This window comes from Medicago truncatula, chromosome 1 (genome assembly GCF_003473485.1).
Source record: "Medicago truncatula cultivar Jemalong A17 chromosome 1, MtrunA17r5.0-ANR, whole genome shotgun sequence".
NCBI classification, from domain to species: domain Eukaryota; kingdom Viridiplantae; phylum Streptophyta; class Magnoliopsida; order Fabales; family Fabaceae; genus Medicago; species Medicago truncatula.
The window spans coordinates 15,681,895-15,696,556 of NC_053042.1; the positions used below are offsets into that span (position 1 = coordinate 15,681,895).

At 33.9% G+C, this 14,662-nt stretch overlaps 2 protein-coding genes across 2 annotated transcripts; both read right to left on the reverse strand.

Moving 5' to 3' along the window:
* Window positions 1-4,005: 4,005 nt before the first annotated feature.
* On the reverse strand, window positions 4,006-8,533 carry LOC25482939 (F-box/FBD/LRR-repeat protein At4g26340). Its single transcript, XM_013611553.3, has 4 exons — window positions 7,594-8,533; window positions 7,348-7,500; window positions 6,976-7,265; window positions 4,006-5,825 (listed from the first exon to the last, which is right to left on the reverse strand). Exons 1-3 carry the CDS (start codon window positions 8,314-8,316, stop codon window positions 6,981-6,983), a joined length of 1,161 nt encoding a protein of 386 aa, XP_013467007.1. The 5' UTR covers window positions 8,317-8,533; the 3' UTR covers window positions 4,006-5,825; window positions 6,976-6,980.
* Window positions 8,534-11,807: 3,274 nt separating this feature from the next.
* Window positions 11,808-12,338, reverse strand: LOC25482940 (non-classical arabinogalactan protein 31). Its single transcript, XM_013611554.2, has one exon. The coding sequence runs from the start codon at window positions 12,336-12,338 to the stop codon at window positions 11,808-11,810; it is 531 nt and encodes a 176-aa protein (XP_013467008.1).
* Window positions 12,339-14,662: the final 2,324 nt, after the last annotated feature.

Genomic DNA, 14,662 nt, shown 5'->3' on the forward strand with positions numbered 1-14,662 from the left:
TAGAATCTGAACCGGACGCATGAGAAATTTATAGAATAGAAAAAGTAGCTGTCTTCATTTTACTATTACACTTACTTTCTCTTTGTCACACATCTGTGTACTAATGTCTAGTTATGGAATTGGATCCTCTCTTGTTTTTTTTTTTCTTTTTTCCATTCATCCCTCTTTTTTCTAATCTAAAGAGATGGATGAATGGTTGTGATTAATGCAGCACCAACAACATAACAAAAATGGTAGAAGAGGATCTAAACCCGTCTTTTATCATGAATGAATAATTTTTTGTTGGATGTGCAGAAAACAAACATATTACACGTCCAATTAAATTCAAGTATTGTGTAATGTGATCAAATGGATTTGATGAGAGTAGTGTAACCCTATTATTTTACAACAAGTGTAAGTATTGTTAATATTATGTTGAGGGTAGATATTAAGTTTTAAATCTCTCAGTAATGAGATCTATTTTCTTCTTAGTTAATTGATATTTTCATTATCCTAATTATATGATCAGTTTTTTTTTCCTTCCTATTTTTGTGATTATATTCTTTCTAGAGTTTAAGGTTAAAGAGAAAAGAACAAGAAAAAATTATCAAAGGAACAGTTGCATCCTATTTAACATTAAAAGCATAATAGCAATCAAGCTGCATGCCTTGATCTAAAGTTCATGGAATTTGATGAAGCATAGAAGAATCTTTTTGAAATACTGACTATGACACACAAAGCTTTCATTGGTCACAGTTACCCATCTTGCCATGTCTTCTTTCGCTCTTATTATTACTGGTATTCTATAAAGCATGGACACGGACACCGGACACGACATGGACACTGACATGTCGATACAGTTAATAATTTGAAAAAATCACATAATTTAGTGTAATTGTAAGTGTCTGTATCGTGTTGGATATGACACGTGTCCGACACCGAAACACACCTAATCCGAGGAGTGTCAGTGTTTCATAGCTAGTATTCCTATTTTTACTTTACTTTTTAAACTTTTTGGATTGGACAAACTTGAAAGGCAAACAACCTAAGGATGGTACTGGTTCAAATTATGAGAATTCTAAACCATAATTTAAAGTTAAATTAGACATTTGGTCGCTTAATTAATTTGTGTGTTTCCTTCATAACTCCTAAAATCGTACATTTAAGTGCAGATCCATTATTGAACTCGATGGATGGGTGTTTCCTCAAACGCTACCATGGTGGGCTGATTTTAGCTGTTATTGGAAGAGACCTTAATGATCAAATGCTTCCAAGACCATTTGCTATAGTGGAAGGGAAAACCAAGGACTCTTGGAGTTTGTTCTTGGAACCTCTAATAAATGATTTAGGTTAAGACATGCATTTTTATAAGTCATCAATAATGTTGTATTTTCAATTTATTTTCATTATGTTTTTCTATTCTTTTGTATATACAAGATGTTGATAATCTTGAATGTGATGTAGAGTCTATTTCCTTCTATTGAAGAATTGCTGCTTAGGGTGGATCAAAGATTTTGAGTGAGACACCTTTTACAATAGTTTTAGAAAAAAGATTTCTTGGTAAAAAGTTGAAAGAAGTAATGAGGAGACATGGTAAGGCCATATCCAAATGCATGGGAAAGGGAGATAAAAGGAAATCAAATAAGTTAATGAAGATGCTTTCAAGTAGCTTATCCAAATACGACCAAGACATTGGAGTAAATCATGGTTCATACCTAATTCAAAGTGTGATACACTTGTAAATTTCATGTCAGAAGATTTCAATCCTGTTATAACAAAATAGAATAACACAATACACGAGAACAACACATGAAAAGCTTTTATGGTAATAAATAATTTTTTGTCTTATACGATGTTTGATGGACAAATTACTATTTTGATATTTTAGACAATTTACAGTTGAGACAAAAAGTTGTGGTTTAGTGAAAGATAAGTATTTCAGTTTTTGTCATGTCTTTTGTCCTCCGGTTTGTGTTGTTTCTATAACAGTTTTACAATCAAACATAGTACAATTGAAGTCATCTTGTTTAATCCATTGTTTTATAGCATACCAAATGAACCCAAATAGTTAAACCCTAGAAATGGAAGAAGCGTGTCGACAAAATTAGAATTATGACATTCGCCACACTCTTTTTTTTTTTTAGGTAGATAGACGAAATGGCAAAACCATCATAAACTCACACACACAAGTGGAGGTACCGGGGTTCGAACCCCAGTCTGATATCCGACCTAATAATTTCGGCATTTTGTCAGTTGAGCTATGACTTGTGGATACACTCTTTTTAACATTATCGCAAAATACAAGTTTATTTCAAAGGAGAAAACTTAGGTACAATTTCTTAGGTGCTTTTCGTATGGTTCTTAACTAAAAATACATATTTTTTTGGATATAACAAACTTTGAGAAAATTATGGATTTGAGGAAATCATAGTGAATTTAGTTAAGAACCATACGAAAAGCACATAAGGAATTGTACATAAATTTTCTACTATTTCAAATTATTAGAAAATATATTTACTATTATCATTACTATTATTAATTTATTTGGGAATTGAAAATTCATATTTAATAATTTATACATCCCCTCAAAAAAAAAAAAAATTATACATAAAAGACAATTTAATATGTATAGACAAGTACTCATTGTGGCTCATCCAAAGGCAGCAAAGATTGTTATTTTTCAAAGTAAAGACAAAAACGAGACATAAACACAGAACTATAGCAGAATTTAGAAGAAATATCTATATAATTTATGCAATTTGACCGATTAGACCTAAGAAAATTGTTTAATAGGTCCATCTAAACGTTTAAAGGCCTTTGAAAATCCAAAATATTAATGCCTCTATCAAGAATTACAAACCGAACCCTCTCGGGTCCTAACTTTCGCTCACTGTTGTCTGAGGGTTACGATAAGATCTCATGTCTCTACATCTCTTAAGCATGCCTCCAGTCAAAGCTCATGTCAAATTCAATTCTTTGAAAATAGATGGTTGTGATGTATTTAAACCCGCATATAAGATGACTGAGTTGGAGAGGCAACTTAACCATTTTTTTTTCATGAATCTCGTGAAAATCAATTTGTGTCTCATATTTCAGTTCATTACGTAGGTCTCATACATAGATCACAAGGATGATAACAACAAAGATATCATTTTGTCATTATCCAAAGATTCTTAATGATGATTCCGCGTATGCCGCATATTTTTTAATTACCATGGTATCTAAAAGGGAGTGTTATATCTTCGGGTTCGTCCAAACTGTAAATATTAAAAATGTTAGTAGAGTTTGGTTAAATGGTGTTGTAATTTTAAAATGTGATGTCAATTTGCATTATGTTTTTCAATTTGTCCAATGGTTGTTCTAATCTATCTACATCGTTGTTAAACTATTGTTATTGAATTATGAGTGGTTGTTGAATAATGATTGGTGGTACTATAATACATGTTTCAGCCAAATGCAAAAACGAATCAGATCCTAACCCCCACACCCTTCGGGTTGTAACCCCCGGATCCTTGATAAAGAAAAAAAAGATGATCGGGTCGTAACCCCTAAACCTGAGCAATTGAGAGTTACAACCCGAGAAGGGTTTTTTTCAGATTTTTTAGGTGCATGTGAGTATTTAAAGGGGTCTATAGAGAAAATTTCTCTCTATTATGTTGTTGTCTCACAAGGCCTGCCCAACAATAAGACTAGTAAAACCCTCACGTAGAACATCAACAAAACATTATTTTTCATTAGATTTTATGAATAAAAATGTCTCATGCTAATAAAAAAAAAAAAAAAACAAAAGCTTCGTACATTAAAGATTGTTTTAGGTGTCACTTACTATTAAAAGATATTACGTTGTTTCACTAAATATTTCATGTGAAAAAGAGAATAAATATCAATCAACTTTCATTTTATTTTTTCTTGGAAAAATCAACTTTTTTAATTATGTCTAGGTTGAATCAAGGAAATAAATCTCATATACTACGTCATATAATTCATAAATTAAAATAGTAGTTGATATTTAGACACAATAGAAAATCATAAAGGCTTTAGTTATCTTCAATTGGAAGTAGTGCTTCAAGTGTCATAGCCATTACATGGCATAAAGTTCTTCAATTGTAAAGTACATAAGTTGATGATGCAGTTCAACTTCAATAAACAGTGCTTAGACTAACTGCAACAACACAAAGTAATAGCAATTTAAACACTTCAATAAACAGTGCATAGCCATTTTATATTGTCTGAAGGATTTTTTGATATTGGATTTGAAAAATATCAATGGAATGGATTTTTTCAAAACCGATTCGAATTGAAATCATCTTCATCATAACACAAAATTCACTTGATTATGACGAGTCACTATGCCAACACAGAACAGCAGGGGAATAACGAATTATTTGGCAAGCCAAGATGCCTTCCAAAATTAAGAACTTCATGTGGAGAGTAAGGAGGAACTATTTGCCTATACGTGTTAGGCTTCAAACGCGAGAGTCAGCTGTGATACGCAATGTGCTTTTCGTAAGAGCATGAAGATAGTCTGCACATTTTGTTCCATTGTGACAGAGTCAGAGATGCTAGCAAAGGACAGGTTTTTGGAGTACTATCGTGCCAGTGATTCATGTGAACAACAATATTTCTCAGGCTGTGTTCGCTATATTGCAGAAATTGAATAAGATCCAAATCCCAACCTTCTGTGTCTTCGTATGAAGTATATGGAAGAGTAGAAACAACAAAATCTGGAACAAACTAAGTGAGACCTGCCAGAGAATCTGCGTGCGAGCTGATAGCCTTCTGGAAAGCTGGCAGCGCTCAAAATATCAAACAAAATGGGCAACAACCCCCTGTCATAGCCTACAATGTATGGTGGCAGAAACCGGTAGTAGGTCGGTACAAATGTAATGTGATGCTCATTCTCGAGCAAACAAAATAAAGTAGATATCGGTGTATGTATCAGATATGGACATGACAGTTTTGTTCTAGCCCGAACTGATTGGTTATCCCCTCTAGTCGATGTTGATATTGGTGAAGCACTTGGGCTCCTCACAGCCTTACAGTTACAAAACTTGGATTTTGAGATGGATTCGAAATTGGTTGTGGACAGTGTCTATGGGAAGAGGATCATGAATTTGGATTTTGGTGCCATCATAAATGACTGTTGTACTCTCCATGTTTTTGATCTTGTAACTTCTGATGTTAGGTTCATTAGGAGACAAGCCAATGAAGTCGTTCACAGATTAGCTCGGGCTAGTTTCCACATATTTATTAATATTCCATCATGCATCGAAACTTTAATTATAAATGAAATGCATTAAGCTTGTTTTCGTAAAAGAATAAAATAAATACTAATTACTAACTTTTTCTATTTCAAAAAAAAAATTTTTTTTTGCATAATTTCAAATAGTTTTTTCAAAGTTCAATACAATAATTATTGAAGTGGATCAGCTTATGATTCTGACATCGATGGAATATTTTTTTTTAAATGACAAAATTTTATTAAGATCACTCTGAAAGAGTAGTCGTACCCGATAGCAGATAAGAGACTACAAAGTGTTGGGAAATCAAGTGTGAGTGATTATGTCTCACATCGACTAGGAATGGAGGAAACGTTAGATATATAAGAGAGGGGACCCATATACCTGTTGTCTTGAGGTTTTGGGTGGAGATGTGGTGTCTAAGTCTTAGTCCATTTCCGCTCCCACCGCTCCCCAGACTCCCCAACAACTAGTATCACCCATATACCTGTAGGTCTCTTATTAGTCCTGAAAGTTTATGCCTTAAGGTTTTGGGTGGAGATGTGGTGTCTACTCTTATTAGTCCTGAAAGTTTAGTCCATTGCCGCTCCCAACGCTCCTCGGACTCTACAACACAAAGTCACTCAAAAAGTCAAGAAAAATGTAACATCTTCGCACCAATTCAAACTCATGCCAAAGAAAAAACTGAAAGCACCTCAAGCTGCTCTGCTAAATAACACCCAACACAAACATCAACAACACATAACAATGACCCAAACTGCCTACATACCAGAAAGAAAAAACGCAGCAACATCAAAAACAGAAAATCAAAGTAGACCACCAGCAACAGAAAAACACATTTTGAAGATCACTTTGAAAATGTTTGTCATATTTGGTAATTGGTAACATTTGACTGAAGCAATTAGAAAGTGAAAAACACTTTACGTGCTTTGTCTTGTCACGTATGATATCATTCATACTAAGTAGCAAAGAAGTTTGATGATGAATGCTAAATTAAGATAGTTGGAGGGGAAAAACAATATAAGGGCTTTAAAGTTAAGGACTTGGAACTCTAATTGTTTCATTCCATTGCATCCACGTTTGTTTTTTCCTACATGGACTGTGGGGAAAGGATTTGAGGCATTTTAATATCAGATTTGAGTTTTGACCCTTTAAGCCTTAACATCATGAATTTGGTGTTCTAGAGGGGTCCAACTCAGCTATGGTTTGTCAAATGAAAACCGCAATGAAAATGTTCCGACTCTAAAGTTCTTTTTTTAGAGTTTTGGTACATGAATCCTACGTAGTGTCACTTTGAGTTATGCTCAAAGTCTGCTGCTAAAACTTAGCATACCACTTTAAATCAGTATTTTGAGGTCGTAGGGAACCTAAATAACCATTTCCAATTTGAATTGGCAAGGTAGCTATTGAATAGTCACAATGCCATGTTTTAACTTTTTATTAGTTCTAACCTTAGCTATTAAGACTCTTTCTTAATACTTTTGCTTCCTTCCCCTTTCTATAAACTCTCCATGTGACTAAGCTAATAACAAACTTGATCACACATTTTTCTACATAATTATGCAGAAAGAAACAATTATCAGTAAGGAGAAAAAGTTCACCAAAGTTTGGAGGAGCTAGAATAAAAATATATATTAGAAGAGATATGACATCGAGGACCAAATAAAACAGAATTCAGGTATTTCAAACTATCCAAAGTTACTGAGGCATATCTAGATTCTAGAATACAATGTAACTAAAGAAGACATGCCCTAACCTTGCTCAATCAAATGAAAGTACACATGTAGTAGAGCCCCTTGGACACAGAGATAATTTCATTAGCATTTGGTACTTCATATTTATATCCACGAGAGAGGCATTAATTTTCATGGTGTGCAATACTTTTGCGTTCTTCAATATATACTCTACAAACTGAAGCTCACATTTCATGCCTTTATAACCTATAATCGAGCATGTTCTAAGCTGGGATGAAAGACATTCTGAAACAATTGGTAGGTCCACCCAATTGTTATCGCCAATGCCAATTTCTTGTCTATACTTATAATCCTGTCAACAACAAACAATTTTCTTAGAACAAATGGAAGTATAATTAAATAGATTATCAACATTTAACATCCGCGAATAAGACCTCGTGAATAGTAAGACTCTGAAGCTTAGGACAGTTTTGGAGCACTTCAGTCAACAACTTCCACTTCCCAGGCCATTCATAAGTATCAAATGCAATCTCCATGTGAGTCAAATTAGGAAAGGTGGGAACTTGGTAGTCGTAGTTCGGGTAATTCTGCATATATTGCAAAAACAAACATTATAAATAGGCCAAATTTGTATTAACATTATGTTATTAGGGAGGATCCATGGTTTTCATTGTTCATACCAGCTTTGCACGTAGAAACTTGGCATTACGAACCAAATCAAACGGAACACTGCAACCCAAGTTCATAATATTTGCTCTGACCAATTTGTGTAAGCCATTGAAGTCTCTACCAGCCTTCAACTTACGCCGAAATAAGAAACCATTTGTTTGCAATTCCTCTAAAATGGGACAGCCATAAAGGAGAATCCAAAGACTGCGACCATTACTGTCTTTGATATCAATTGCCTCCAAATGAAGAGTTTTGAGCAAGGGAAAATTGACATGAAAAAGTTCATGCATTTTCATCGCCTTCAACTTAAGAACAGTTAAGTTACTGCAACTGAAAACACAAAGAGGTAACTTAAAGCTATAACCCCTATGGAACATGTCAATGTCGAGGTTCTCAACTCCACGTTGCACAGCAGCCTCAATAAATATATTGACATCATGTGGGTTGAAGCCAGAAGAGCTGCCACATTTGAGACGGAACGCTTGGAGGGGCAGTGTGATGTTTCTGGAGAGCATGACGGAGTAGACGAAACGACTAAAAGTGGCGAAATCTGTAAAGTTTTGGTCGTCGAAGTCGAGAGTGAGAACTGAATGCCACAATGGGTACCATCTTTTGGAGAGGATGCTTGTGGCAGCAGATTGTTTGGTAGGAAGAAATGAGAGGGTGTGGCAGATAATGTTGTCCGGTAAAGCGCTGATTCTGTCAACAGTTGGAATCGAACGCGGGGAAGACATTTTTTTTCATGTGAGAATGAGATTCAAAGCTAGGTAGGGTTCAATAAATGAACTCCTATAACTGAATCAGAATAGATCTGGAAACAGTAATAATGGTGAATAGAAAGCAAGTGAAAAGGAGGATTTTTTAGCTGTTTGGTACAGGTAAAAATTGAATGAAAGAAAGATGTAGCATATATTTATTCATATGACATTCATATTGACTAAAGTATTAAAATAAGAAAGTTTGCATCGAAAAATTGTGTAATTATTGCTAAGAAAAAGTAAAGATTTGTATTTTCGTGACAAAGTTTTATTAATAGAGTCTAATTAAAAAAACATGAAAATATAAACTAACTATCTCTCTTAAATGATAAAATTGTAAAAACATCAGTGATAACAAACAAGATTAATGCAAATATTCACTTTTTTTTTTTTAGATAGACGAAATGACAAAGTCATTATAAACTCACATACACAAGTGGAGGTACCGGGGTTCGAACCTCGGTCATGGCATCCGACCTAACAATTTCGGCATTTTTCCAGTTGAGCTAGGACTTATGAATAAATGTTCACTTTCTTAATTCCTTGATTTTGGTAAAAGGGTCTTATATATATAGATGGAGGTAGTATTGACTAATTTTAAGTTTATTTTTTTGTAGAAATTAATTTTAAGTGATATATAAACAAATGACAACGTGTTTATTTATTTATACAAAAAGATTACAATGTTCACTTTGTTATTAGTATGGATGCAAAATATCATAAGAAAAATATTGACCCACATTGCAACAAGTGAAAAGAATTCCTTAAAATACAAAATGTGAAAAGAAGTTAGTCCAAAGAAAGAGTAAATCATCAAGTTGGTCATTGTCTTTGTAACTCCTCTTAAATTAGTGACCGACTTTACTAATATCTCAAAATAGTATATGTATTTGTCAAACATTTATTAATTTGGTCACTTTGTTAATATTTGTCACCTAACCCTGTTAATTTTGTTGTGGACAATGACGTTGACGCTTTTGATTGATGTTGGTTAGTCAACGGACAACTTTTTCTCCTTCCTTCTCCAACTATCTTATTCTCAATCATACATCGTTCTTTAAACATATTTAGTAAGAATGTTATCATGTGAGGGCGAGTGTATATCTTGTAAGCAAAGTTTTTTTTTTCGAAGGGAAATGAATTTGTTTGTATGAAATTTGATCTTACGATTTACAACATGATAAACTAACCTTATATTGCATGGATGTCAAGTGTCTTCTAATTTTCAAGTAACTTATTCTGCAAAACTCTTTCTTTGAATTCGAATCCTTAGATCCGAAAGGCTTGAAAATTTTCTTGGATGCTCTTTAGATGGAAGTTTTTAGAATTTGCGTGATTTGAAATATTTCGAATAACTCTGAACGTTACTTCTAAATATTCGTCGATCTATTATATACTTTCAATGTTTCAACTGTACCTTCACCTTTCACACATCATACATTTTCCCATCCAACAAATGACAAGAGATTCATTATTCCTATTAACTTCTGATGGTTCATCTATGTAATCAATACAATAGCATTAAAACTCAAAAGTGTATGTGATTGTAAGCATAAGCACAGTCCTATGTCTAGTAAGTAGCATCTACAAATGAATTTATTTCAGATCCTAATTTAGATAGAGCATCCATGTCGAGCACTTTCTAAAATCAAATAATTAATTTTGGATTTAACACGGAAAAAACATTAAGTGAATGAATAAATCATCGATAAAGTGAAACAAGGACTATATATGACCAACTAGATTTGGAAGAAGCGCGTATCATTTGTGTATGGAAGAAATAGAGGATAATTCATATTTGCACAGGCTGGACTGTTGGGCAGACATTTGGAAATTGAAAGCTCCTCCTAAGGTGAAGAATTTAATTTGAAGAATTTATAGAGGGTGTCTGCCAACTCGTGACATGTTACTTCTTGATAGAGGTGTTAATTGTACCTCTACGTGTGCGTTGTACAAAAGAAACTACGAGGATGCGATACATGTGTTGTTTGACTGTCCCAAGGCGGCAAGGCAAGGAATGTTTGGCGTGTCAGTCAGCTCCAAAATGAAGTAACAGTTGCAACGCAGAATAACAATGCTATAGCAGAAATCGTTTTCCATTTAATGCAAAATCTGCCACAAACAATGCTGGAAAACTTTGTAACTGTTTAGAGTATTTGGAAGACACGGAATATGCAAATTTGGCAAAATGTGTCGGATACCTGTCAAGCAACATTAGAACACGCGCGTAAGCTGTTACAGGGATGGAAGGAAGCAAATATCTGCAAAGCTCGATTGGGTGAAGGTGTTCAGGAGCCTGTTATGTGTGCTGCCAGTACCGTATCAGCTGGAAGTAGCAGATCAGCGCAACAACAACACATCAGTTAGCATTTAGCAAAAACCACGGAGGGGAAGGCTTAAGTGTAATGCCTACGTGGCTTTTCGAGTTCCTTGAATGTTATTGGATTTGAAATGTGTATGAGGGACGAAGTTGGACAGTTTGTGGCAGCAAAGACGTTGCGGTCTAGTCCTGTGTGATCCGAATATAGGTGAAGCTTTGGGTCTCTCAAATACTATCTAATGGATACATAAGCTACAACTCACTATTGTTGATTTTGAGCTGCCAAAAGGGTTGTAGATTATTACAATTAAGAAAAGCAATGATTTTGAGTTGGATGCCAAAAGGATTGTAGATTATTACAATAAGAGAAGCAATGATATTTTCGAATTCGGCGCCCAATCGTTGATGATTGTAGACGACGATGTTGAGTTTAATAGGAAACAAACGAATATGATTGATCATACTCTTGCAGAAGAGCTGGTCACCAAACTAAACTTTTAATGTTGTACCTTCTTGTATTCGATTTTTAATTTCTAATGAAAAACTATAAACTATTTTCTCTAAACAAAATGACCAACCAGATTAGGAGTTTACATTAGCATCATAGCTAACTAAACCTAACCTCAACTTAAAAAGATTAATTACACATACTCATGGTAATTAACACAGATAAATAGAAGATTTGTAGAGTAGCATCAAACGTTTTAGGGATACAATTCAAAAATCAATCGAAGAAAATTTGCTTAGTTTTTGAAGACAAACCAAAACCGCCTATGAAATTTGACGAAGATCATTTCCATGCGTCAACCAATTACCCAAAACATTGTATGTGTATGACAGAGGTTATGTGTGAGAAAAAATATAGTCTCTAGTCAGGATGCTGATGAATCTATAGATCCAATCCTTACCCTTACGTGAATAAATAAACCTAATTAAGTCAAAAACAAACCAATCCTAACGAGCTTAGGTTAGAAGACATAAGAGCCTTCATGATATGATATACAATGAACATAATACAACCATGTAAATAAAATTCTCTTATCTAAACTAAACTGCCAAATTTCTAGATGATACTATACTATGCCATGAATACGTACATAAATAACATGCATTTTCCAAGTTTAGCTCTTAGTATATAATACACTACCTACAAAATAATACTTGGTCCTGTGGGTGGTGGTATCGGCGGAGTAGATGGCGGTGGAACAATATCCGGTCCAGGAGGACACGGAGGAACGACATCCGGTGGTGGCCGCGGCGGTACTACATCCGGTATGGGAAACGGCATATCTTGTCCAGGAGGAGTTAGTGGTGGTTTTGGAGCATCCGGTTTCGGGTTTGGATTCGGGTCATGAAACGGGTTGAACTGAGGAGGATCAATAACTATTTCGGGTGGCACACTTGGGTCTACTTCAGGTTCACGTGTTGGAATGGTTGGGTTCTCTTTAGGAAATGAAGGAGGTTCGGTTTCGGGTTTAAAGGGGAATTCGGGTGGGCCTTTACCCGGGTATTCGGGTATATTATTACTATTTGAGAAAAGAGCCGATGTAGGGATACAAAGTAATGATGGAGGTTTTTTGGAGGATAAATTTGTGGTGTAGAGAGGTTTGGTAATTGGGATGGTGGTTTTCTTTAGGAGTGAGGATGAGATTAATGAAGAGATTGATGATGATGACATGATGTTTTGTGTAATAATCATGGAGTAGTAATTTAAGTTGAGGGTGGTGGTAATTTGAAATGTTAAATAGGGTGGTGGGATGTATGGTAGGGATACAAGGGATTGAATTGTTGCATGATGAAAACACTTGTAAGCTATTGGATCCTCCAACACAAAATGAACTTCCTCTTGTATCTCTTAGCACAACACGTGGTTTCATTGCTAGTATTTGTCTATTTCTATAACTTTTGTTGCTTATATATTTAGTAGGCTAAAATATGGTTTTAATCTCTGTAAATATGACTCGTTTTGGTTTTAATTCTTGTAAAAAAAAAATTTGTTTTTGGGTCCTGCAAAATTTTTTGTTTTTGAAAATAGTCCCTGAAGGGACTATTCATGGACTATTTTCAAAAACAAAAAATTTTGCAGGGACCTTTTTTAAAAACAAAATATTTTGCAGGGACCAAAAACTACAAAATTGGTTCAGTTATAATGTGTCACGTATGCAAATCATCACAAAAGTGGGGTCAGGGACTATTTTCAAAAACAAAAAATTTTGCAGGGACCAAAAACAAAATTTTTATTTTACAGGAACTAAAACCAAAACGAGGCATATTTGCAGGGACTAAAATCATATTTTAATCTATTTAGTATTATCTCAATGACTATGGCATCCATGAGTTTTATTTAAAGGGTTAATATGTGTTTTCTTACACTGATCACATATTGGTAATTGGTAATTTGCGTGAACGATGTACTACAAATATTTTCTACTACGATCCTATTAATATAATATATGTCGGCCTTTCTTCCTAGTGCAAGTTCTAGAAGTTTTGTCTCTTTTATTTTTGAAATGGAATCTTAAATTTGCAAGTCGGTAAGTACGTAAAGTATTTTGATTTGTGTCAATTGATTGGTAAGTGCTATGGGAAAGTCGGTACAATAGAACGTGTGGAGAAAATTTTAAAATGAGTCGCATCATTGTTATTGTTATGTAGTACTTCTCATGTAAAATTCACTTGATAGTAACAATATATACTTGTCTTCTTGTTGCTTGAAAAAAAAAAGATTCCACTTGCTCATCATACTAATTAAACCCTTGAGAACTATATTACACCCAAAGTAACCGGATGATTAAAATTAAGAGGTAATGAGTTTTTTTAAGGGATGAATTATTTGAAAATCCAAAATTTGATTCTTATGTGAGAGAGTCTTTATCAAATTATATTAGCTTTACCTCAAACATGAATTAGAGTTTAACAAGGATCATTTCTCGAGAATTGGAGGTTAACAAAATAATATTACTTGCATCCAATCTAACCCAAACACTAAAATTCAAATTCACGTTTCTTTTTCTACAAAGATCCATTAAGTACCCTTTAAAATTCACTCACTTCCGTTACTATCAATTTATTGTTGGATTTTTTGTTTTGGTCAAGTATTCCAGTGATTTGAAATTTACCTTCTTAAAATAAATTAGTGATGTCTAGAATTTGAACATCATCCCCTACATCTATTATGCATTATAGGATTAAAAAATAAAAATATAAGATGATTGAAAATTCAATTCGCATTTGAATCTAATCTAATACTAATAATATAGTATTAGTTAACATTTGTTGTTAAAGTTGGGTAAAAAAAACTTGTTATTTTAGAAAATGACAAAGGATGGAAAACACACTCCATTCAGTTCCTTTAAAATATATATTTTTGATTAATTTTTGGATTAATAGGTCTTTACCCCCTGTAATATAGGTCATTTTTGGTTTTTCCCCTGTAAATCCCTGTAAAATATTTTTGTTTTGATTTATTCCCTTAATAGGCCAAACAAAAACTAGGGTTAATAGTCTTTCACCCCCTGTAATATAGGTTATTTTCGGTTTTCCACCCTGTAAAAATTTTTGTTTGATTTTCGTCCTTGTAATTTGAAGATTTTTTTTGTTTTGGACCTTCATGGCAAATTTCGCCCCCTGTAATTTGAGAAAATTTCGGTTAACCCCCCCCCCTGTGATTTGAGCAAATTTCGGTTTACCCCCTGTTAGTTTGAGCAAATTTTGGTTTAGCCCCCCTGCCATATCGTCGATTTTGTACTGTCAAAATTCATAAAGGTCCAAAATCAGAAATCTTCAAATTACAAAGACGAAAATGGGAGATAAATCAAAACAAAAATATTTTACCGGAGGTCAATCAAAATAAAAAATTTACAGAGGGGATGACCGAGAATGACCTATATTACAGAGGATAAAGACCTATTAATCCTTAATTTTTTGTATAAAAATATTGCAATTGAAATCAAATAAAATAGTTTCACTATTTTTGCAACAAAAATCGTCATAGTCCATCTT

Bases quoted from the DNA above. Each gene is read 5' to 3' on its own strand.
- LOC25482939 (XM_013611553.3), bottom strand. From the start codon at position 8,316: ATGTCTTCCCCGCGTTCGATTCCAACTGTTGACAGAATCAGCGCTTTA. The intron at 7,501-7,593 runs GTATGAACAATG...CAATATATGCAG, and splicing joins AGTTTCTACGTGCAAAGCTG to AATTACCCGAACTACGACTA. The intron at 7,266-7,347 runs GTCTTATTCGCG...TGTTGTTGACAG, and splicing joins AGAGTCTTACTATTCACGAG to GATTATAAGTATAGACAAGA.
- LOC25482940 (XM_013611554.2), bottom strand. From the start codon at position 12,338: ATGTCATCATCATCAATCTCTTCATTAATCTCATCCTCACTCCTAAAG.